The sequence below is a fragment of the Scophthalmus maximus genome, chromosome 19 (genome assembly GCF_022379125.1).
Source record: "Scophthalmus maximus strain ysfricsl-2021 chromosome 19, ASM2237912v1, whole genome shotgun sequence".
Classification (NCBI taxonomy): Eukaryota; Metazoa; Chordata; class Actinopteri; order Pleuronectiformes; family Scophthalmidae; genus Scophthalmus; species Scophthalmus maximus.
The window spans coordinates 6,694,863-6,720,054 of NC_061533.1; the positions used below are offsets into that span (position 1 = coordinate 6,694,863).

The 25,192-nt window shown below is 43.3% G+C and overlaps 1 protein-coding gene and 1 long non-coding RNA gene across 5 annotated transcripts; one reads left to right on the top strand and one right to left on the bottom strand.

Moving 5' to 3' along the window:
• On the bottom strand, positions 1 to 22,247 carry scarb2a (scavenger receptor class B, member 2a). Of its 4 annotated transcripts, XM_035641173.2 has the most exons (15): positions 22,122 to 22,247; positions 19,150 to 19,214; positions 15,537 to 15,886; positions 10,471 to 10,628; positions 10,189 to 10,336; positions 9,647 to 9,841; positions 8,814 to 8,905; positions 8,058 to 8,177; positions 7,474 to 7,652; positions 6,696 to 6,814; positions 5,987 to 6,060; positions 5,806 to 5,857; positions 5,564 to 5,716; positions 4,455 to 4,502; positions 1 to 4,105 (listed from the first exon to the last, which is right to left on the bottom strand). In XM_035641173.2, the coding sequence occupies exons 3-15, from the start codon at positions 15,657 to 15,659 to the stop codon at positions 3,974 to 3,976; spliced, it is 1,593 nt and encodes a 530-aa protein (XP_035497066.1). In that variant the 5' UTR covers positions 15,660 to 15,886; positions 19,150 to 19,214; positions 22,122 to 22,247; the 3' UTR covers positions 1 to 3,973. The 4 variants fall into 4 exon arrangements, with proteins under 4 accessions (XP_035497066.1, XP_047185230.1, XP_035497068.1 ...); XM_047329274.1 differs by lacking the exons at positions 19,150 to 19,214; positions 22,122 to 22,247 and having other exon boundaries at positions 15,537 to 16,108; XM_035641175.2 differs by lacking the exons at positions 15,537 to 15,886; positions 19,150 to 19,214; positions 22,122 to 22,247 and adding an exon at positions 14,656 to 14,785.
• Positions 22,123 to 24,300, top strand: LOC118314621. The gene is made up of 2 exons (XR_004794689.2): positions 22,123 to 22,812; positions 23,132 to 24,300. It is a non-coding gene; the product is annotated as an uncharacterized LOC118314621 (long non-coding RNA).
• The last annotated feature ends 892 nt before the right edge of the window (positions 24,301 to 25,192 follow it).

Sequence of the window (25,192 nt, forward strand, 5' to 3'; positions counted from 1 at the left end):
TGAATTTTTGCACCCCAGTGCAACTTTTATTTTTTGCAAATTCACTAGAAATGTTTACAAAAGCACTGTAGAAACATCTGTGCGGTGTAAATTATCAAAACTAAAAACGGATATTACTTTGAAAATCATTTTGCACCTCACATGACAAGGGGATTGTCATCTTCAGCAGCAAAACAAAATTAGTATATCTTAAAGAGGAAACGTCTGTTAGTGACTTCAGAACATCGAAACAGGGAGATTGTTACACCAAGGAGCAAATTAAGGAAAAAAAATATAAAAAATTAATATCAACCAAGGATGGTATGGCACTAGTGCTCATCCCTGAAGGAGGGCTTCATTCATCTAGATACAGGTTATACAGGATCAATACTTTACTTAGTCAAGATAATCAGCCTTCCAGTAAATCACTCCAGTTTGACAGAAATGTAGCATTTCACTCCACAAACAGCTCCACAGTTTTTTTAGTTTTTTACTCATAATTTCTCATAGTCGTCATTGTAGCCATTCGTGAACACTCCTACAGACGTTTTTACAGGGCTCTGTCCGGACCCAGTGTCGAATACTGGTCCGTCGTTTACACTCGGTTTGCCTAGTGTGAAAAAAATGAAATGATGAATGGAAATGAAATGTGCTTGCACTCCAAGCTGGATATAACAAAATAAAAGAACCAAATCATTCTACACAAAAAAAAAACATGGGAATATTCCTACACAATTGAAACCAAGAAAAAAACCCAAAATTCAGGAAAGTAGAATCTACATAAATATTGTGTAGCCTCAAAACATCCACAATTTATTTTACACAGGTCTGTATTGCTCTATACTGAGAATTTTCTTCCGCTCACCAAGAGCATTGATTAATTTCCTTTGCTTTTGCGCACAGGGTGAAGAAAAGCAATATCCTTCAAACTAACATCTGTGATTTACTTATTATTTTTGCCTTGATGTAAAAAGGCACATACATGCTTTCTGCCTCACACACACTCTCACACACACACACACACACACACACACACACATATAACACTGTTGCAAATACTTCACATAAGTGGTGGCACGATTTTAAAGGAAAAAAGAAAGAAAAGGTAGGCGGTAGTTTTGTGGCACAGCCGTTATCGCACAGGAGAGTAAACACTGCGCTGGGGCAGATCTATGTGGGTTATCTTTGGTCAAGCAGGGACGAGCCAATGGGTATGAAGGATTGCACTCAGAGGTCAATGTAGTACAAGTCAGACAGGTGGAGCAGTGATGGCTCAGGTAGGGGTGTGTGTGTTTGAACCAACGCTGTACAAGCAACAGACACACGACTCATGGATTTAAGGTCTTTCAGGTTCAAGTAAGGATTTTCAAAAGCTGGATAAGAATGGCTTGTGAGTTTGCACCAGGTGGAAGTTTCTTGCATGTAGGTGAAATGAAAAAGGCCTTTGGTGAATTGATTTCACCTTAAAGGAATAGTTTGACATTTTGAGGAACACGTTTATTCGCTATAATTCAGGAACAAGAGAAGCTGCAGAGTCTCGCATTTCTCATCCAACTCTCCAGGAGAAAGCGAAAAAGCAAGTGTCGAAGCTCTGCTCTAAAGAACTCTCCACCACCGTGTCATTAGACTCAAGGCAAGACTTTGACACAAATCTTAAACAAGTGGCTCGTCCTTTTCTAACCCTTTGTTAAAAACCCCTGTGACACGTGTGATATGGTCATGTCATCTGCTAATGGAGGAATGACTGATGAAAATACAGCTAAGTGATAACTGCAACTGCTAATTCCAGTAAATGGCAGCAAGCGTTGGGATTCTTCTTGTGCTCAGGTTGTCAAAAGGGTTGTCAACACAGAAAACAGGGAGCCTGTGTGAATCAACCTGAATACGAGCACATTGTGGTAAATAGCCCATAATGACGTCCATAGGTTGTGGCATCTTTTAGCAGCAATGACAAATACAAAAGTATATCAAAAGAAGACACTATGTGCTGAGAAGCAAGTAGCACAGAGGCAGGGACGTCTGCTGTCCATTCACAACAAAATCATCATAACCAATACTAGCCTGGACAAAACGTTGAGATGTACTGAATGTATGGACCACCTGTATCGAAATGACCAGGACAAAAAAACAAAAAGAAAACCATGAATTCTATTTTTGTTTTTTAGTTTTTAAAGAAAAGAAAACATACACAGGGCACAATATGCAGGCAAAGTGCAGGGAATTTCCCACATTGACAGTATTATGGCCTCATTGATGAACACCAATGGGGTTTTGACGTGACGTGGTGTGGCGGACAGCGAACCGAAAACGCAACAGGAAACTTAAGACAAACAGTGATTCAAGTGCTGTGTGCTGCGTTTTGCCCGAATGCCTGAATTTACTCGGCAAACCGTACGGCTGCACAGCGGTGAGTGGTGAACAGGGCTCCCTCAACACACAAATGATTCCACTTATTTGTTTATTTTACTAGTCACGGCACTTGACAGTGTCTTTGACAGATAAGCTGTAAATATATATATATATATATATTTATATAATTATAGGACCCCCAAAAAACCTGGCAGCCTTGTGTAAGGACTGATTCTCAGCAATCCAAATTGTGCTTTCTCTAATAAGTAACAGTGTAGATGTGCAGGAGCGGGCGACACCCGAGCAAAGTTGGCGTCCGTCTGCGCAACCCGGAGGACTTGCTTGCTGGATTTGGTCGGAGGTATCTCGACGTCTCCCCTTTTATATATGTACAATAGCGACACGAGATTTTCCAGCTCATTTGAACAATAATGTTTTAACATACAGAACACGCTTAACCGTTTTAAGGCAGAACGCAGGTTCAAGTCTCCCTTAGTAAGATCTGTTGGTTGTTTCTTTTTCCTTTTTTGTTCCGAATATGCGATGAGGCCCAGAAGGTTCTTTATCAGGCTACGGCTGGCAATCCTAATAATCTGAAATCTACTCAATATCACCTAAACTAATGAGGGCATCTTTTTAAAAATTTTTTTTTTTTTACAAGTGATGGTGCCGACAGAATAACAAGGAGGGGAATCACGAGTATTTCAGGTGTCACACTACATAGTGCCTGCATGAAGAAAAACTGTTGACCATTGTCCATCAAAGCAGGACACTGCAATGTAAGATAAAGTTGCACATACACTTTCAATAACAAATACTTGGAAGTGCGGGGTCGTGTGTGTATGTGTGTGCGCACCAATTAGTCTTAGGGAAAAAAAAAGAGGCAGATTCTATAAATAGTTTGGCTCAGTCAGTTTTTTCTTCATCTTTTTTTTTCTTTTCTTTTCTACAAAAAGGATATGCCAAGTTCAGTTTTGTTAGCAAAACCATTTTTCTCCACTGAGCCCGGGAGCTCACAGTTTTGTCCTAAGGTTTCAGTTTACAGGGGCTTTTTAAAAAAAAAAATGTATGTGTTGGTTTGACATGTCCTCCTCACGCAACACTGATGGGAGAGGAAAGAGCAAGAAAACCATACCCGCTGACGTCTAGGTGAATAATAAACTCTCTCTGAGCCATATTAGTCAGCAGAGTCTGCTCAGGAGATCATGCATCCTTGTGCAGCAGCGACACCTATGCTACCATGTTCCTTCAGAAGAATTACGGGGAAAAAAGGCTCGTCCTGGCCGAAGGCCGCCCGCCCGCCCAGCGTCCCGTCATCTCTAAGGGCCGACCAGGACAGAAATGAGAAATTAAGGTGTGGGAGTTTGTTGTGTTGCAGTACGGCAGGCAGTGAGGGCCATGCTCAGCAGGTAGAGTAGAGGAGGACAGACAGTCATGAGAGGGCTCAGTGAGAGGAGCAATGTCTTTGCTGACCAAATATTTACAGGGGTTTCTGCCCCACCACTTTTCCCTATCCTCCCCACCCCCCAAAAACATGTGGGAATGAGCCCACTGTGTGTAAACCCCCACCCGTGTTAATGTAACACCCCTGTGCTGCTCCCTCGGCCCCCTTCCTGAGCTCCACGCTTGGCCGGGAGATCCTCGATCAACACTTCTGGGCCTCCACTGGAGACATGGCAATGTAGGAGCCGTTCCTCATTGGCTGGTTGGCCGGCGTTTCCGACTGCTCCTCCGGTTTGTCGCTGACCTGAGTGTAAGCCGTGTCATCTTTTGCCGTCTGCGCGGGAAGAGTCAGGAGGAGAGGGGGCATTAGTACAAACCACAGCACTGGCAAAACCTCCAAATACTCAGCTTTTACACTCAACACTGACATTAAAAAAATGGGAATCAAAGTTTTCACTGGAATGTTCACAGTAAACCACCACAACCTCAATGTGCACCAATTACAACGACAACAACACCACCACCACAGAAAATATTAACTTAAAAGTCACCAATTACACTGTGTGGCGATAACTCAAAGGAACATCAGGTCCCGTACAGTCAATTAAAAATGATAATAAACAGAGATGATGGATAACAAATTAAAAAGGAGAATAGCAAACAAGGCAAAAAAGAAGACTTACAGTAAAAGAATGAAAAGCTTCAGTAAAATCAATACGTTTTACTTCATTCTAAAACAGAAAAAGGAAAAAAGGGGGGGTTACAGAAAATTTAAATTAGAACAGGTTAATACAACACATTGTCACATTGCAATTAAGCAATAACAGTCTCTCAATGCTAAGCTCAACTTAAATGCACGTGTGTTCGCTTGCAAAGAATCAGATGAGAACCTTTGTGACTCTCGGTGCCAAGTATGAAGCTGGCGTCTGTTCAAAGGCAACAAGATCCAGACAAAATCCACATCCCGGTATCTCTTAAAATCACTCATTAACACGGTATAACCTGCCTTTATTTCGATCTGTACGGAACTGAAGCGCTAAAACCACAAATGTTGTCGTCGGTGGGCAGATTTTGTTACCTTTGAGGAGACAGGCTAGCCAATTCATTCTCTTTACCAGTCTTTATGTGAAAAAGCCGAGCTAACTGCATCCTGGCGGTTCATGTTTAAACACATTTCACAAACAGCCATGGATGTTCTCATCCAGCAGTAGGCAGAAAGGCCAGGGTTCATTCGGCAATCCTGCACTGCTGGAGATAAGAGGTGAACATGTGCGGTGCATCGTTCTCAGGATTATTCTAGGTCAAAGCACTTTGGTCCTCAGCAGTGCAGTGCTACGATTGTGTAAAGCTCCACTGACCAGAAGGGAAGTAAACGTGGTTTCTATTCTGAATACGGAGATTAGACCGATTCATAAAAGATGCATCGACTGATAGAAAACCTTCAGCAAGAAAAAAAACAACTAAAACACTGGTCGAACCAGAATTGTGGAAAACGGCTCATGCAAAAGCTCCGCTGTGCAGGATACATGCAATGGGTTAGTTAACATGCGCGAGGCTCTGGGGTTAAACCTGGTGTGGTGAATGCATTAAAAAGTAAAATCATGCAAAAAACACAAACAAAACCCAGGTGAAAACTTGAAAACACTAGGGTTTACTGTGACATCTCACTACGCGCCACCTTCACTCTCGCTCCCATTTAACTCTGTAAGCTCATGTCAGTGGGTAACTGTGGGGATTAATGATGCTAGACTTTAGGATTATCAATGCCACGGAACACAGCGGCGGTTCCTACCTTCTTCTGGCGGTTTCGGCAGAACAAGACCACAAGCACCAGCAGCAGGATGATGCCCATGCCCACGATGAGCAAGGGGAAGTTGGACGCGAGGGTCACAATGAGGAGCAGCGTCCTCATCTGGGAAGCCGAGTCATCGTCAATAGTCGCCGTCTAGGTTTGAGAGAGTCGACAGTATTGACTTATGATTCGCGTACAAGAACAGCGCACATTTCGGTTGGTGCTTAAGGGCAGATCCTCACCTCATTGACAAACATGATGGGGAAGATGGTCTCGTTGATGTACTTGGTTTTGCTGCGGGGCAGAAAGACAGAGAGAGACGTTGGAGGTCAGGGGGAAACATCTGGCTCAACGCGAGGCCAAAATGGGGACAGAGTGTGGCAACAGTGAAGTGGGTCAGGGTTCAACAAAGTGGGAACTTACGGGAAGCCTGGAACTCGCTTCAGAATGATATTGAGCTGGGCTCGCTTGCAGGCACGGATGGGAACTCCTGTGGTCTAAAAAGGGAGACAAAGACATGGTTTTCAAACCAAAAAAAAGGAAAAGGTCTTGATGAATCTTTCGATGCCTTTTCATTCTTATAATTCTCACATACTGGATGAAAACTATTGCCCTTGTTGATTTGGAGAAGAATCAGTTTGAGCTTTAAGTTAAACAGATTCTACATTTGACACCTTTGTGATATTTCAGTGTGTCATTAAAATACGAAAGAATATGAAAAAGTTAAAATTCATAAACATTTGGTTTGGTCAAAGTGGGATTAGAAACAATTTCCTTTTTTGTTGTTGTGATTTCCATTATATTTTTTTATGTACCAATCAAGTTTTAAGTTGTCTGTATTATACATCCTTTGTGCATTAAAAATCTGGATTAAATCTCAACATGGAACCTTTTTTATTATCTGAATGGGAATTCAATAAGTAAAAGTTTAATGAAAAAGAAATTAATTAATTAATCTTGTAAAAAAAAATCTTGACCAAACAAAATCCCCCAACGATGACAACAAAAACAGACGGAGCTTTACAATCAAAATAACTATTTCTCATTTAGATAAAACCGTCATAAACCGACAGATGAAGGTTCCTCACAGACCCGCCCACGTGACTCTAATCTGCTTAGATCTCAGCCTTACCGGTTGCAGGTCGAGGTATGTCTCATGTTCCTCCTTATTGGGGCTGAGTCCGTCAACAGCGTTGATGTACATGGGGTCGGCTTGGTAAAAGTGTGGGAAAGACACCACGATGGGAGCGCCTGGAAGGAAACAAGTTAAGACAAAGACATGACTCACTCCCCGAGGAAACATGAGATAAACCTCATCTGATATTGGGAACAGGAACAGGAATATCACTAATTGGCATTGCGCAGCAGATCGCTCGACAACCAGGTACCACAGGGAGAGTTTTTATCTTCCACCTCCCCCTGTAGTGTTAATCCTGTCCGAACACGCCTTTAGACTGTATATGTTTTAACAAAAGTACAAATTAAAAAAGTATTATTATTTCTATACAGGTGAACTATACAAACAGTCGAGTCCTGGAGTTACAGTAGCGTATCTCTCTCCCTGATACCGCAATGATTCATGTGTCATTCCCAGGGGAGATTGCCTTATCCGAGCAATCACACTCTACTCAATGACCACCATAAAATACTTCAATAGTCGCTATATACAGCCAGCGCAGTTAATCATTGAACCCTGTGCCGAGTAAAATCTGGTATGCTCAAACAGAGGGAAAACAAGGGCAGGGGCAGCTGACCGAAAGACCAATTGTTGAGGGGCAGAAAGAGCGGGGAAAGCCGTGTCATGGGACTGGTTTGGGGTCATCGAAGTGAAGTGGGTGGTGGTGGTGGTGGCGGCGGCGGCGGGTAACCGGGTCAGGATGTATGGAAAGCGGGGGGGGGGGGGTTCCTACCTTCTCGACAAACGCTGACTTTAAGCACCCCGGTGCCGAGACAGTCTCCAGCCGGCACACAGAAGCCCTCATTAGTGGGGTTGTCCTTGGGACTCATGAGGACATCGCTAGGGGGTGCAAAGCGGTACGCCTGGATGCCTTTCACCTCCACGTCTTTCACATAGGATAAATGAATGGACCTGTGCAAAGAAAACAGCTCAGCGTCTACTTTTGGGAATCATAAAATAAGAGTAAATTCAAGGGACTCTTTGGAAGACTAAATAAAGACCTTTGACGGTGATTCAAAAGAAGGAAATGTCTGTTATCGTCCTTGAAATCTTGGCAAAAATATAGGTGTCATGCATAACAATGATCACTTCCTATATCAAAAAGCAGCTGTCTTCAGGTCAAAATCCTGTCTTCCAACATGTGTTTTGCATTCACAGTTTTCCTTATCAGACGCAATAACCACAACACGGGTCCTTATCAGTGGATTTGTAAGCATATCGTGTATGACTCAGCCAACTTCACTGAAAGTTCTGGCCCCCGCCCGGATGCCTCGACTGTAAATTAATTCAAAACAACACGAGCACACATGCACGTACCTGCAGAGATCGGCAGCAAAGATGTAGAGCAACTCATTCCGGTTTATTAGAGGGTGGAAGACGGCGCCGTCCGTACCGTTGATCATGTTGCTCTGATTGGAAGACCACCACGACATCTTACTATTGATTACCAGAAAACAGGAGTCATTAGTGCTTGTTGTAGCTAAAGTACTACACTTAAGGTACACATTTGAGGTACTTCTAAGAGAACAGAAGTACCTCAAATGCTTATTTTGAGAACAGTGCTTATAAGACATAACACTTAACGATTCTACAACTTCTCTGGCAAATAATCAAAATAAAATTTCAGTCAATTGATAAACTGAATATTCGACTAACCCTCGCACCCCAGTGAGGAGTTCCAAATAATGTTTTGAGGCCAAAAGGAAGTTCAAATAATTATTAGATCTCTTCATAAGTAGAATTTTTTCAATGCTGTATCTTTACTTGTCGTGGAGTATTTTCACACCATTGCATTGGTACTTATTCTTTGGAGTAAAGGATCTGAACACCTGATGATCACATTGCAGGTACAAAGTCACTTCAAATATCCAAACACTCATTTTGTATTCCTGACGCACTCCTCCTCTGGACTTTCACATACAGGTTGTAAATGTGAATATTGTGAGCGGGAAGAAGCGAAAAGGTGTGTGCTTAACAAGAAGGCGTGTCCGATTATTGCGAAAAATCCCCCCCCCACCCTTTTTTTTTCTCCTCTTTCTCAGGAAGTCAACACTGCCTGACATGACACTTTACCTGAGGCCGTTCCACGTGTCGATCTTGCCATAATCCAAGTAGTTCTCCTCGCCAGTGTGGAACACAAACTCTCCTTCATGAGTGCCATTTTTCTGTGGAAAACAACACAAGGTTCAGAAAATGCTGCGCTGACTGACAGATATTGAGGCACTGAGTCAGAGACAGTGTTTATATCTGCTGACAAAGGACCATGGGAACTGTGAAGAAACGCTGCTTTGTGTTTGTCACCGATATGCCCCTTATGAGTATGCTCACCAGACTCTTGCACAATAAAGGAATCAGTTATTGATTGAAGAACATAACAACACATGTTTTCACTTAAACTGGTTCGACCTCAGGTGGGGAAAAAAAACCCACTAGTACTTTAAAAGGCCATCTTTACGTTTAGGGCCTGCAACTAACAAGTTTTGTGTATAAAATGGGGGTAAAATATGAAGAATGCCCATCAGATGTCTCCGAATTGCTTCTCTTCTCTCACACACGTGTTAATCCCAAAGATATTCAGTTTGCAATCACATTTGACAAGGAAATGTTCCTCTTTGAGAGGCTGGCCGTGGACTTTTTTTCTTGAAAAATCACATGAAAATACGCATTCCCTCAGCATCACAAGGCTGGTTTTGCAGATGTTGCTCTACAGAGACATAAATTGGAAGTACAATCATCCGCTTCCATCAGCATGTTGTCAATCTCACTTCTTATATGACGCTACCACAGGCTTCCTCATGTCTGCTGACATTGTAACCCCGAACAGCCAACATCCAAGAGGTTACTTCAGGTTTCCTCTGACCGTCACATTCAGGGACAGCAAAGTGCGCCAAACTTTCCAAGCTTACCTTCCACATCAGCCCGAAATATTCGTCCACTTCAGGCTTCATTGAGTGAATCTTTGTGAGGAGAGGGTCTTTGAATCCCCACAGAATCTCATGGACAGTGCGGTTCATGAACAGCTCAATGCCCAGACTGTTCATGTAAATGGAAACTAGAGATCGGAGGAAGAAGGAGTAGGAGTTCAGCTCGCTCATCACCGCCTGAGGAAGAGAGACAATGACATTAAGACAAAAAACAGAGAAGGGAAATGAAGGCAAAAGGTGAGAGGGATTTTGTGGGACATCTCATGATAAAATGCTACAGTATATCCAAGTTGACTTGGCTTCACTTGGTTTGTCTTGGCCATATATGCCTTACATTTGTATCGTGGAAGATGTCAAAATGTCCCAATGACTCTGAGAGGACAATGGCTTACAGTGTGTTAGATCAATAAGTGTGGAAATTAAAAGCACACATGCCGATCAAATGACTTCAACCCAAAGGGGCCTGTTTAACTGGCAGCTGCAGGACATAACGCACAACATGCTGTGCAGACATCGCGTCTTACCACATATGGGATGTTGACGGTCACGAGGACGTCTACCTCAGGATTACCGGCGGACTTCTCGGGAACAAACACAAAGGATTTGGGGTTCAGGGCGTAAACCTTGGTGCCGTTCTCCAAGAAAGTGACGTTTTCCCTCGGTCTGTATTCCCTGGTGTGGAGAGAGTCATAGGTGGGTTAGTCCAGATATCTTTTGTTTCATTTCCCCTCACAATACAGCACATATTTACAGCTGCACTTCTACTTTCACACTGTTTGGATTTAGGTCTTCACAACAAAAACTACCTGTAAGTGTAGGGTCCGATCTGTTTAACGGACGCCTTCCCTCCTTTCAAGAACACCTCTGGATTGGTCACATTGAAGAAGTAATACTCCATGTAAACAGGTGGTGGTGGATTCTTCCATGACTCAAACACTTGGCTCTTCTCCGTCAAAGTCATTTCCTGTAAGAAAGAGTCAAAACATTCAGATTGAGAGAGGAAAAAAAAAGGGAGCAACGTGTCAAAATATAATGCATTGATATTTCCTATTGCAACACTTTACACTTTTATCCCATTTTATTCACATTCGGACACTTTCAAAACACTTTCTGGTGTTCAGACAATCTGAAAGCGCACACAGGGATTTCTGCGAAGGAGTCAGTGCCGGGCCAAGACCCTGAAACCCAGAGGGAGGCAGAGAGGCAGTCCTTCATAGCTGAAAAACTGTCAGGACAGGCAGAAAGTATTAGCCAAAAAAAAAACCCCTGCACAAAGTCTCCGACGTTGGCACGCCAAGGCCACAGCAATCTATCTGTGAACTACCAGTCAGCCCACACACACAATCCAGCAGTGTGCTGCAATAGTTAAGTGTAACATCAGCCTTCAAACCTAATGCAGAAGGTCAGGTGAGTGTTTCAATATTCAGAATATACAAGCCATTTCAACCACAGCATGTACAAGATGTTTTCACTGTGATCAGGTGGAGAGAGAAGAGTCTGACAACTGAACCTCGTCCGTAACCGTGCGTGACATGAGCCTGGTGCAACATGTACGGACAAGTGTGATCAGTAACCTTTAACTAGACCATTCAAAATGTATAAGAAAACAGAAGCTGCAGGTGTTTGTTGACCAGGGGAGGGGGGGAAAGGAAGCCTTTTTCCATTCTTGGGGGTATTTTTAAACTTAGGAAAGGAGAAATGGCCCACTTCCTTTCGTGCCTTTCTAATGGCGCTTTTCTAAAAGACCATCCGTCCCCTGAGTACCACGAGGTAGTCGACAGAGGCCATACATTGTCTTCCGCGCTCTCTCAAAGGCTATCGGGGACTTTGAGAAAATATAGCTTACGGTGTGGCTTGCACTTCCTGTTTGGGTTACAACTTCCGACATTTAAACATGTTTTGCTCTATACAATTGTTTGCCGGGTTTTGTTTCATCATCTCCCCATTGACATCTAACGCAGGGTTTTGTAAAGTGGCAGAAGGGGGTCAACCAAAATATCTGCTTTGATCGTCCAAAGAAAGGGTGACATGGTTCAACTGAGGAGAAACATGAGATTCAAAACCACTGAATTAATGAGAACATGCCGCCCTTGATCCATTGGATTTATCACAAAACAGATATTGACGAGTTTATTTTCCTAATTTGTTTGATGATTGTTTAGTCTCTACAATGTCCAAATAATGGAAAAAAGCTCCTTATAATTTCCCATATTAAGATCTTAAATTGATTTGTCGAACAAATAAACCCAAATCCAAAGATCTTTTTACAGTGATATACAACAGAAACACAGCAACAAATCCTCAGGATATTTACAGATTGATTTTCATTCAACCTACTTATTGACAACTCACTAAAACTTCAGAGGGGTTTATTATGGTCTTCAGCCCCTTGACATGCCCGTATGTCTTTGTTTATTTCTTATCAAAAAAAAATACTAATTTTGCATTGTGCATTTTCAAATTTAACCCAGGAAGTCTCTGAATAATCACTTTCAGGTTGATGCCACAGCCAGACTGACTACTTCCAAAAGAAGAAGTCATCAGAATCAGAGAAGACGCACTGAAAGGGGAACTTGAAGTATTTAAGACGGGAGAATCTCCTGAGTCTCGACGATTCTGCTTCTTAATTAAGAGCTACGGTGAAAAAAGTCATGTGATTATCAGTCACTGCTGTATGTCACTTGTATAAAACATTGTGCTAAACCAAAAGAGTTGACCCCATTTTGCCCTTTGTAAAAACTAAGTGCAAACACTGTCACTGTTGAAGCAGGCTTGCCTCAGCTTCCCTTTCCCCTGCAGCATTTCTGAAGCCAACATGTGTGGTCCCTAGTCTGCATGACTTTCTGTGTTTGCCAACCTTGAATAAAAGGTCTTTCAAAGGGCCATCAAAGTTGTGCGAGGATCATTTATCTCCCAGATAAAGGAACCTTGATCAATCACAAACAGACCAACAGGTGAGGGACATGGCGGAGAGGTTTGTCCCTGTGATCTAAATACAGTGTTGGTGTCATTCGTTGGTGTGAAGGCAAAGTTAAACCAAACAAGGAAGGCGAAATGATTCTTTATTAAGCCAGACAGCTTCAGGCACAGCTTAGGCGTGGTGCGTCAAGATCCTGTTGTAAGCTGCAATAGCAAAATAATGCAATTGAAAGCAAAAGTAACTCCCCTACTATTTGCAGAAGTCCCCTCTTTACTGGAGATTTTGCATTTAAACTTTGCGCGGACCGTTCATTTTGTCGACCTTGTTCTTGGATTGCTTTTAACGCTCAATCGGTCCCGCTACCTTGAAACGTCTCCTTTCCTAAACAGGGCTGAGAGGAGTGGCATGGGGGGGGAGTTTTTCTTTTTTCAGTTTCCTTCAGAACAACTTTGAACAGGCCACGACTGAACAACCACAAGGCACCGTGAGGTCGCTCGCAGGCAGAAATCATGGCCCTGAGGCCAAGGAGTCTGTCAAATTCCTCACATGACTTGTGCATTGTTTTTCTTCCACGCCCAGCTCAGCAGACATACAGAGTCTGTGTCCTGGAGCTTTGACTTGTGCTCAACAAATAAGCAAGATCATTATTAAAGAGAGCCAGGTTTGACAATTTTTTTTATTAAGTCGGTTCGGCACATCGGGTCCTGTCTAATTCAACGGGGAGACTGCGGTGAAAGAGGATTAGCTATGCTGTCATTTCCGCTAATCGCCGGCCACAGCAGAAATATGTCCCCCGTTGATGAACTTTGACTCACTCTCTTAATTCGGGTCCCCTGGGATGTTGCCATGATTCAGAATGAGACCCGGATACAAATTTAACTCCATTGGGGGGGGAAATCTGTGTTATGGAGCAGACGTTTGTGAGCCTCCAACTTGGACAAATGGTGTGTCTGGCTTTTCTGCTGAGCTGTATCTGGATTTTCTTCGTCTTCTTAAGAATGGGGGGGAGGGAGCGACTGTGTGGCGGGCGTGGGGGGGGCAAAGAGGCCTGGAGATTTCTAAGTACAGATTACGAGTTGCACAGGGCATCCGACGCAGAGATTCGTAGTCAGTAAGAGGAATGTGAGGCATTTTTAAAGGGCAGGCGGCAGCAGTGGGACTGCAGGGTGGGATAGGGTGTCAGCTGCCAAGACACCCCATCACCCATGTATATATAGCTTAATATTATATATATATATATAACTCAGTGCATACAAACACTAGTGTAGGTGAGTGTGTACACAAATTCACTGCCACTCTCCCTTATTTTCGATGAGCGATATATTCAGACTACACGGACTCTCGAACGCTGGCCCGCACGGCGTGTTGAGTGGATTTCCGAAGGTGTTGGGTCAAAAAGAGTAAACGTAGTGGTTGTTTCTGCGAAATTTGACAAATCCTACCCGAGTCAAACATGACCGTTTGGCCTCACTGCATTCCGATAATGTTCATATGAGTGTACAGTCACAACAGGAAGTCAAAGTGGCTCACCGAAAACGTGCAATGGTGTAGGCTGATTAACTTATATGGAAATCATATGACAGGCGAACAGCTGATCGAGCCTGGGATGATTTGCAGAGCAGTGAGGGCTGAAAACGAGCAAAGCCTCTGCAGCCCTACAGAAAAAAAACGAGCACGGTCGAGACGTGCACATTTTTATTCCCAGACATTTAACCACTGAAACACCTCTTTGACCAGATCCCCGAGGGTCTGCCAGTGACACCATGGCATCTGGCTCGGGTCTGTTCACGTTTAAACTGCTCGATGTGCAAACTACGGTGGACGGCTGGCCACACATGCAGAAACTTACTACAGATCCACCAGCTGAAGTCTGTGGCTCCCTGATTCGCCTGCCTGCCCACACTCACCCAAGCTCCCATCCCCCATCCATCCATCCATCCATAGACATACATACAGACCCTCACACCTCCCCCCCCTTTCCAACGTGTTCCTGCTGGCTGAGACCTCGACTACTACTGCTGCTGCTGCTGCTGCTGCTGCTGCTGCCACAACTACTACCGGCAACACTCACCAGAACAAGTCAACCACCGACATGCAGTTGTATCAAGCCTGTATTCGCAGAACCGACCGTGTCAGCGGGTCATGCGCACAGCCAGCGGGCAGCTTATGAAAGTGCCCGACGATCCGCACCGCAGAATGAGCACATGCATGTTTCCCCCTCCACATACGACAGGAAGCGAAGTGATTCCTGCGAGATGTGCACAAATCACACACACACAACCCCTGTGGATTCGTAAAAAAAAAAAGGAAAAAAAAAGAAGAAGGTATGTGACAGGAAATAGAAATGACACAAAATGGGGGTAAGGTCATGACAGAGCTCGCTCAATCGTCCTTCCCCTTCTCGTGGGCTGCAGCCGGAATCTCTACACGAAGCCGGGCGCGCATTACGCATTTGCGTAATGTTAAGAGTACGTCTACATGCCGGATTAATCATCCGCCCCTCGACGCGAACGCTTGGAGGAAGAAAAAAAAAAGCCCGAGTCTGCACACCCGCGTGTCGCCTGCTCACGCCGCCCGAGCAGCGGATCATGCGGATTGACTGAGGGGGGAAATGCCGCGGGCTCATCCCGCCGAGCTGCGGGTGCAGGAGGCTGCAACAGACACACGCCGGGCACCGGTGCAGCGCACGGCAGAAGAATGCAGTCAATTCACACACACACACACACACACACACACACACAAACCCCTAAAACGACGGAGGATCCTGTGACCGTGCATGCTCCATCACCGGCGGGATGCTGAATGCGCGTGATTGACAACTGCAGATGAGTCGCTTTAACGTTTTAAACCCCCCCCCTCCCCCCTCCTTCAAGAGTGACACATGGGGACAGGGTGTGAGAGCAACACTGTGGAAATCATGATGTGGGTTTAAATAAAAACGGAATTGCTCACCTTTTTTAACCGGCTGTGTATCATCGTTTGGAAGACCTGCGCGACGATCAGGGCGATCCCCAGTATGAGGAGGTGCGCGCACACGATGCCGGTGGCGTAAATGGCACAGGATCTCCGAGTCATGATGATGGTGATGCCGGGCTGGATGTGCTCGTCCTCTCGGGGCAAACCCCCGCCCCCCAACCCCAACAAAAAAAAAAAAACTTCACGAAAGTCGACGTTAGAACTTCACCCCTTTCAAAAAGGAGACGGCGAAGGCGAGGTGTGTGTGTGGGACCATGAAACACCGTGTCCAACCCAACACCACCACCCCGACGAGCAGCAGCGTCTCTCAGATGTATCTCTCCCGGCTGTGGAGAGACGAACAAAAAACGGTTGGCACTTTGTCTGTCTCTGCTATTAGAAACACAAAAGAGAATATCCCGCTGGAGGAGGAGGAGGAGAAGAAGTGGGCTGCTGCCGTGAGCGGGGCCGGTGGCGAAGTGGAACAGCGGCTCTGAGCGCAGCGGCGGGACGTAGAAGACGAGCGGTCCACCTCCTCCCCTTCCTCTGCGTACTAATGAACACGCTCAGGCGAAAAGCGTCGTTTGGGGAGGCTGCCTGGGCGGTGGGCGTGTGTGTGTGTGCGTGTGCGTGTGTGTGTAATGAGTAAAAGCAGTGATGGTGTTGTCTTTGCACGGCTGAGGTCACCGATTCTCACAATCACCCGATATAACGTTTATCCGTGTCTGTGCGCCTTTACGCACACTGATGGGGACTTGTTGGGTGAAGTTTATTGGCTCTTTTTTTTTCAAAGCAGGCGCTTATTTCGCTGGCGTGTGGTGATATTTGTAATGTTTCAAAGCCTGTCTGGACTAGTTTATACAATAATAAAGACAAAAAATTCCAACAAGGCTACACCAGGATTACTGGATGAGTTTAGCAGCAGCAGCAGCAGCAGCAGTGTGTTCATCCACAGGGATGATGCTGGTAGTAGCCACCTGGCGACTTTTTATTTATTTAATGAGATTATCTGTGGATGCACATGACGAAGGGGAAGGGAAGGGTGGTGGTTTTTTAATACTTTTGTTCAAAAAAACTTGTCCGGTCACCTGCTCCGTTCACGTGGAGAGTTTTGTGCAGCCGGCGGCGATACTTCGCCTCCTCTTTTATACAGACTCCTCCGCCGCCACATCTCGCCTCATCGCGGCTCCTTAAATAATCCCAGTGTGAGTATGAATAATGAGCCATTCGAGCAGCCAACGACCGTTGACGTGGGCTCTTTGTCCGACCGGCAGCCGCGCTGGTTGGCCAGCGCCCTCCCGGACCACCGCTCGGGACCACCCCCTCCGCGCGCTGATTGGTGCGACGCGTGCGAGTGCGATGTTGAATTTGATCGACTGATTTCGGGGCGGGGCTCCTATAAAGGGGGAACGGGACCACGCCGACTCTGTGAGTGGATGATGCTTCGGCAGCTCGCAGCGGAGCCCACTCGAACCACACATGGCCGTGGTGGTGGGATAACGGAAAATGATTTGTAGCCTGCATTATGGCCATCGGTGGCTCCCGACGACCGCTAAATATTGACAAACATAAATCTTTGCACAGTAGCGTCTTCGGTGCTCCTCGTGAAAAAGAAAAGTCCCTGCTTCTCTGTTGGGAGCATTGACATGACAAAATTATGATGGACTCAACAGACACATACACACAAACACTTGGAATAAACATTTTGTAGAGCAGATTTTACACTGGAAAGGGGGATTTCAGTATGTCAGTGGATTTACACATACAAAAGAAAAGAAAAAAGTTGTTGTTTATTGAAGTGGAAAGACGTAAGAAGTCTACAACCCATGCAGAAAACACCCGTCTTTAAATGTTAATGCACAGCATGTGCCAATCGTGTAAAATCATTAATCAGAATTGCAGAGGTTATAGGTTGTTTTTTTCCCCCCTAGAATCCTCTAGAATGCCCAGAGACTCTCCACCTAGAGGGGGAAACAAATTCAGTCTGCTTTATGATAAAATAAATCAATTTGAACCTAAGCTGAGTCTCTGTTTTTACGAATCATTAAGAAGATGGCAGCTCTCTGACTATCTGGATAGATACTGGCGAGAAGGACAAACCCTCAGAACTAGGGTAAGTGCTTTAAAGCAATCTTGGTTTTTAAAACATTTGCTCGTTGATTACTTTCAGTGAAAAAAATGACGGTTACCTCTTTTTATTGACACAAAGATAAGAAAATTATATTGCAACTGTGGCATGTAAACGTTTGAGTAACTTCCTGTGGGAACAGTTGCTGTACCCACAGGAAGTTGGGTGTTTACTTCTTTGCACTTCAATTTTTTTTTCAAGATTTACATACAACTGTATGCTTTTGTGCTAAACACACACAAACAGGCTGTTTGCAATATGGCATGTAGGAAGGATAAGGAACCTTTGCGCAGTTTCATTATCCATCCATATGCCGCAGTCATGTTAAATACATGTGAATGCTGTCGTTTTTGAATTGACTATAAAGCTAATTGATAACTCTGAGCATTTGCTTTAGTAAAAAAACATTTGGCCAAAGACATGTTGTAAGACATGTTGTAATCTGTAGTATTTCATTGGTAGTGGAGATGGTGTGAAAATTCTCAGTGTGATATGCAAAAGGAAAAACAGCAATGACACAAACTTTGCTGCTAATCTCGAAATATCTATTTGTTTCAGCACAGCAGTCACAGATCTGTGCTACTCAGCGCTTGCCTGCTGGTTGGACAGTTTTCTCAGAGCTTTGGTCGAGTGAATATTGATTTTTGTTCAAAGAAAACTGCCATTGCACTAATGGGCCTGTAGCTAGTGAAGCCACTCTGTAAAAAGCACAGGCCCCGATGACCACTGGAAAATTCACTCAATCTTGAAGGGCATGCTGAAGTTGTAAATGTTTCTCAGCTCTACATGTCATCGGTCCTTCGCGACGTCAAGCTCATGGAAGTGTTGCCAGAATTGGGTTGAAATGCTATTAAGCCTTAAAGTCAGAAAAGGTCAAAGGTGACATTTTCTCTGGGATTCTTCGGTGCCTTCTAGATTCCGTGGCACTCAAAGTTTCTAACCGGTGTGAGGCTGAAACACGACACCGGGAATTTTTGCGCCACCAGAGTCTGTATTTACAGACAACATTAGCTGCATATCTTGAGAGCACCCAGTATTGTTGTGGACGAAATGCCAATTCAGACACCAGGTTTCCTAATGAGAGGAGACGGCTGGCTAATCTGTCTCCACTCCAACTCAACCAGTCATTCACAGATTCATTGAACTGGCTGCGGCTCTTTTCTGCAATTAATCTGAATCAGTCTTGGGAAGGCTATCATGTCTCATGAGATCTGTTTCTCATTGACTAGGGTACATTTGAGGTTTGCTCTGTGGCCAATAGGCCGGGATTCATCACACTATGAAAATGGGGTAATAGCAGCAGTCGGCGCACTGAAAGGTGAGCACGGTCATTCAGCGGGCCTCTTTCATAATCCATTCATAGATAAAGTAGGACAAAGGAGGACAATTTCTCATCTGGAAGTGATATACATCATGTCGTTTGATCTCACTTGGTGGAAGGAACTGGGCTGGACTCTTAACATTAATGTAAGTGAGTGTTACCTCTTTGTACTGAGCCTTACGGCAATCCCAGAGGATGGGGGCTGCAGGAGGGAGGGGGTCGGCATCTGTTCAAACAAGAGAAGTAAAAAAAAATGCTACAGAAAATCATCAGGGGGGAAGGATAACAGTCAAGTAATGCAGCAACATTGTTTCTGCCAAAAGAAAGGGTGGGAGGGTGAAGTGGGGTAAAACAGTTCAACCTTTGTAATGGTCCCTTTTTATGTTTGGTCAGCAGAGCGACAATGATTTTTTTCTTCTTCTTTTTTTTTGTTGGATGCTGAAGACACCCAGCTTTGAAGGCCTACACAAAGCTGACCAAAGATTGTGTCTTTATGTGAATATCTCTAAGCATAAAAGAGGTTGCTGTTGATAATAAGACAAGCATTCATATAGCTCAACAAGAAGACTATTATCCTGAGTCAATAATTTTGGAAAAGTTCTTCAAACTACAGTCTGTTGTCCCCCACAAATCGTTCATTGTATTCTGACATATTTTTCCCCCCCAAGAAAAGATTTAATTAAAAAAATGCACAGACTTTTGGTTTGCACATTGAAGACACAGCTGAAGTGCTCAACAGCGAGCATGATTATTTGGACACAAATGCCCATTCAAGAGTTTGGAAAAGAAAGCGTTCTCTTAATGTTTCATCCATTTCTGCACAGTCACACTTTTGGAAGGAATTTGTGAAAAGGGCAAAATGGGTAATTTGCTAACTCACCACTCATCACCTCACTTCACAATTCAAGGGCCCCACTTTCACATTGTAATAAGAGTTCCAATGAGAGTTGGTAACCCAGTTCATTTGTAAACCTGCAGAACGGAAAGTTGTCATCCAGTTAACACAGTGTAGTTTGACTGCGGACATGGTCTCAAATGAACAGTAAATCTTGTATCACGGTGGACCCACTGTTTTCCCTATAAACTTTAGAGATGCGACATATAAACACATTTCAACTGTCAAATAAGCTAATACACACAGTAATCTGTGGTTCTACGTTCGCTGTTTTGGAGGCCGGTCTGGGCAAGCCTTCATGTTAGTGCATGTGGATTGCATATCCCAGGTATGTTGAAACCGCTTCATAGTACAGGCCCCGGCTCTAATCAGTTGGGACGTTCTCACGACAAACGGCACGTGGCACAGGTTAAGTTTTGCCCCTGATCCATGCTACGAAATCCAAGGCTACGTTATTTATGGGCACAACACAAAACTGCTAACGATGCTAGACATGCTACCTAGTTGCTTGCTGCCATTCGGGCCTGCTGAGAATGTGCCGCCTACTTGGCTGCGTAGACTATACCTACAGCTGAATACACGAAGGTCGGAGGGAGGTGTGGCCGACAAAGCATTCGTTTGGGTCCGAGATGCCGGTGTTAGTGGGAAATCTGGTGGCAATGAATATCTTAAGTTTGAGGCAAACATCAACTTTGGCCTTTGTTTTGGGAAACGTCTGCAGCCACTGGTTTAAAACTCCAAAATTATTACTTTAATCTCGATTTAGAAAACACAAGTTTGCCAGAAAAATCTGAGTCCAAGCTCCACTGACAGTAGTAACTTTTTCTCACGGTCTGCTAAGTGGACCTAGAATTAAGATTTTTAGGTTTAATCTGTAAGGATCTCTCCTCCGAGTAGCAGAAAGGATCACTCTGAATCAAAATGTATTGGCGTGTGAGTATTTAAACTGCAGGTGACTCACACAGTGATCTGCACCAGCTTTATATTTTTGCAGTTTGTTACGGTTGGGAAAATTATACCAAATCTATTGCGGAAAAGCCTTCCATTCCTGTGTTTTAACCAAGCAACCTCAACAAATGATGGTAATCAGGCACAGATCAAGGCAGCTTTTCTTAAAAATATATTTTTTTGTTCTATTCAGCAACTATCTACTATTTGTAAGATGAAAAAAACACCCAACCACATCATTTACCAGTCGCATTCCATCATCTGGCCTCCCTATCTGTAGCTCCCTCCTTATATCAACACAACAGAAACAACATTAACGCTTTCTGTAAATACTGCTTGACATGGTAAGTGGCGTTCTCCACCCCACAAGGCTGTAATGACGGTGGAGCCTGGTACCGGACATTGAGTCATGGTATTTTCGAGGCTGAGACAGTCTTTGTAAGGCCAGACTGATATACAGGCATAGCTGTGGGAGTGAAGCCTTGCGAGGAGTGGCAGACCTTTTCAATGTAGGTGATTAATGCAAACTGAGCTATTAAGTGCTATGGGAGGAGTATACTACAGTGAATTTATTTCTGTTTTAATTCATTCCTTGCTCTCCTTGGAGAGGATCACAGTGACCAAAAGAACTTGCTGTGTCGCAGCAGACAAAAGAAGCGTTAGGTAACGTGAGAAATAGATTAGATCCAGTGTCCTATACTTGAACCATACTTAATTCCTCAAAATATAGCTAAATGCATACTCCAGTACTGTAAGTGCAATTTTGAGGTCCTTGTACCCAGCTTACCTTTTCTGTTACTCAATACGAAAACTCGACCATGTTTCAGAGAGAAATATAGAACTTTTTACCACAATTATGTTTCATCTGATCTGATTTGCTTTTTTACATTTAGAAAAGGTATATGAGTGTGCAATACAATACAAATTTAAATTTATAACCCTAACCCTAACCCCCTAACCCTAACCCCATATAAAATAATGACTGGTTTGGGCCTGCTGTTATGTTTCAGATGTTGACATCCATTTCTTTGACTATTTGTGTACATATGCACGACCAAAAAATAATGCAAAAAAAATTGTAAGCTAATAGCTATCTATTAGGTGAAGTAAGTGTTTGTGTGGGACCCAAGTTACATTTCCACATTTTCATATTTAGTTTAAATAAGGGCAGTTTATATGTTGTTTAGTTGGTTTAAGAACAATGTCTGTTAAAGGCAGCAATGTTTAAAGGGGCAGTAAGCAATTTTAATCCAATACGGTTTTTGTAAAACTCAGCCAATATTTACTCACGGTGCACATGCTGTCGGTTCTGCGTGTGCCCCGAAAAGATCTGGGTTTTCGGCTCAGCCCTGGCTCGGACAATCAAAAACAAACCAAAAAATGGTGCGGACCGGTCAACATCACGTGTTAAGAGACGTGCTAGCGATTGACACTACGACTCAGGGTTTTCGGCCTAGTGGTTAGCGCGTTGGTCCACCATGCCTTTAAGTTTGTTACTGTCGCATTGAGAGAGAAATAGTTCTCTGACCGCATGGCTTTGAAGTTTAGTAAGTCATGGCTTTGAAGTTTGAGTTCTCTGCTTTGAAGTTAGTTAGTTAGTTAGCTAGTTAGTTCAGTTGAGACTGAAGTAGCCACTGAGACACATGTTTTTCTTACCGTACTTGCAATTCGCCTAGCTCCAAATATTCACCTAGTGGTAGTGAATGGGACTGCACATTGTTTAGTCGATTTTTTGTTGGGAAGTTTGTTTGAAATTTGACCTACATTTGAATGGCGAGTTTTGAATGCAAGACTTTTACTTGTATTGGAGTACTTGACACTTGTGTTGGTTCTTCTTCCATCACTGGTTGCAGCAGACAAAACTCAGAAGGAGCCATAGGAGAAAAGATTTAGGTTGGATCCAATGACCTATTTAACTATACTGTTACTTAAACATTACAAAATGTACACTAAAGGTCAATCGAGGTCTTTCTTTGTCATTGTAAGTATTGTATACATTTTCTCATGGTTGGACTGTAGTTTATTTACTCAACAATGGGTTAGGTGATGAAGTGACCATAGAATTCCTTTGTCCAACTACAGTAGGTGTGGTTCATTTCCCACCATTCAACTAATGTGTTTTGTAGCAGGAGACAGTGACTCATTGTTCCCACAAGGAGCAACTAAGTGTTAATTTAAGAATTCAAGGAGGCACGGCTGTCACACCACATCACAATGCTGGAAAAATGTAGAAGAATCTCCATAACAACATATTTTCAAGACATGCAAATTGCTGATTGTGATTTCAATTTTTTCCACAGTGACCTTGCTGTCCCAAGGCTTGAGGGGAGAGTTATGCAACAACCTATGCATTGTGCATTAGGCACTGTCTGACAAAGCCATCCTACAATTTGGCTTCACTCATTAAGTTGTGAAGGGAAAACTGAAGTCGCAAGATTTTCTCAGCACAGTAAACAAAGCCATTACATAATACATTCAGTCATTTAGTTGTCGCAAAAAAGTAAGAAATGTTTTGAAACAAGGGACAATTAACATGTAACCTGAATTTAAATGTCTCAAAAACAGGTGTGATATTATGTGGCCGCAATTTGTTTTATCTGTAGAGGGCAATATTAGTCGATTAACTAGTCATTCAACTGAATAAAATGGCATTTTGATGATTGATTCATTATACAATTTTAGTCATTTATAAAGCAAAATTGCATGTTTTCTGACTTCATGTCCTCCAATGAGAGCATTTGTGGCCTTCATCCATTTTCAACAGTTGCAAACTGAATTTATTTGTTTTTGGACTGCTGCTGGGACAAAATAAGAAATATCCAGAGGTACAGGTAATATAATCACCACACAAAATGAGCAACTTAACAGAATGACAGGACAGAAAATGCCCCCAAAAATGGACAGATATTTTAAAATCTTGACCATTTATGAGCAAAAGTAGATTTTGTGTTACATTCCCCCGTTGTTTCTATTCAAGGTAAAACACTTGAGGAAGCTGTGTCCGTGTTATAGTCAAAGTGATTGAATGTGGGGCATGTGAAGTTTGTTACTCTTAACAGTGAATGAAGGTCACTTCAGAAAAAAGTTCACTGGGCCTTGACTGTTGCACACTGAAGACAAGGGGGAACCTACCGTGCCACAACCTGTATTACATCCTGTACTGTTTCAGAGGATAGAACATCCCCTCTGGTGTATTGTTTTCTACAGTAGCTTAACATCCTAAACACGGTAAAAGAAGTGGCAGAAAACTCCCGTTCCCTGGAAAGCCAGCATGCTGCCAAACCCTCTGATTTTACCGTAAACAAAAACATTTCCTGTGTAACACACACGTTTCCCCCAATTGTACCTATCCTGTCGATGAGAAGTAAAACGTCTCTAGGGGGAAATTAATGCTGCCCTGTTGCTTTGTTTTTATATTTTATTGTGTAAGTGTGGAGTAAATAAGTAAATAAACAAGTAGATGACTGCACGTAAGCGAACGCATAATCAAAAAGTGGCTCTCAAAAGTGGCTGTTACCTACTACTGTTATCCTCAGGATGAGCAGAATGTAAATAGTTCTAAAATAATCCAAAGTATCACAATTAACATCATTTTGGATTTGTTTATGGATCAAAGTGGAATTTGTTTTCTTTCTTTTTTTCTCACTTCACCAGCAGTGCACTGAGGTTAGGCGGATCAGCATAATGCCTTGAAGTTTGCATGTGTCAGCTGTAGACATGGTTATCCTTATATTTACTCTCAGGTTTTTTTCCAAAGGGGCTGAGCTTTCCCAGGTCAGGCCATCTTCGTGCAACCATTTAGAGAGCTGTTTGTGGACAATGCCCAATTATAGAGGTATCGTATTTCAATATTTATATGCCAGGACGCACGAGAAGGAAATCCTTCTAAAGGGTAAAGAACGGATAAGTAAAACCCGGAGTACACAAAGTTCCAGTTGTTTCCTCACTCCAATCAATCACACAGATTTGATAAAGTAAGATAAAATTAGAGAACAGTATTAACACAACAAACCTAGAGCTCCTTGTAAATATGCAGGCCAAATATAAAAAAAGAATTTAAAACTGAACTGTCCAGGAACTATAAAAGGCAGCCTTGTCTTGGCCACCCTGTGTGTTTAAAATGTATTGTTATTGGCCCATGGATGGCAGAATTTCCCTATTCCTCAGAAGGGCAGGTAGCACTTTATACGTAAAAAGGTAAAAACCTCATGAGAATAATCTGTATCAGAGTTATGCATTTAAACACCAGATAATTAGCTTTGCTAGTAATTCCTTTTTTCCTCTTAAAAGCTACTTCAGTGGCAACAGCAGACACAAAGTGAAAGGTTCAAATGTAAGCAGCCTAGAAAGGAGAAGAAAAA

Coding starts and splice junctions, on each gene's coding strand:
- scarb2a (XM_035641173.2), bottom strand. CDS start 15,659: ATGACTCGGAGATCCTGTGCCATTTACGCCACCGGCATCGTGTGCGCG. Junction 8,906..9,646: donor ATTTCGGGCTGATGTGGAAG/GTAAGCTTGGAA, acceptor TGTTTTCCACAG/AAAAATGGCACTCATGAAGG. Junction 8,178..8,813: donor GACACGTGGAACGGCCTCAG/GTAAAGTGTCAT, acceptor GGTAATCAATAG/TAAGATGTCGTGGTGGTCTT.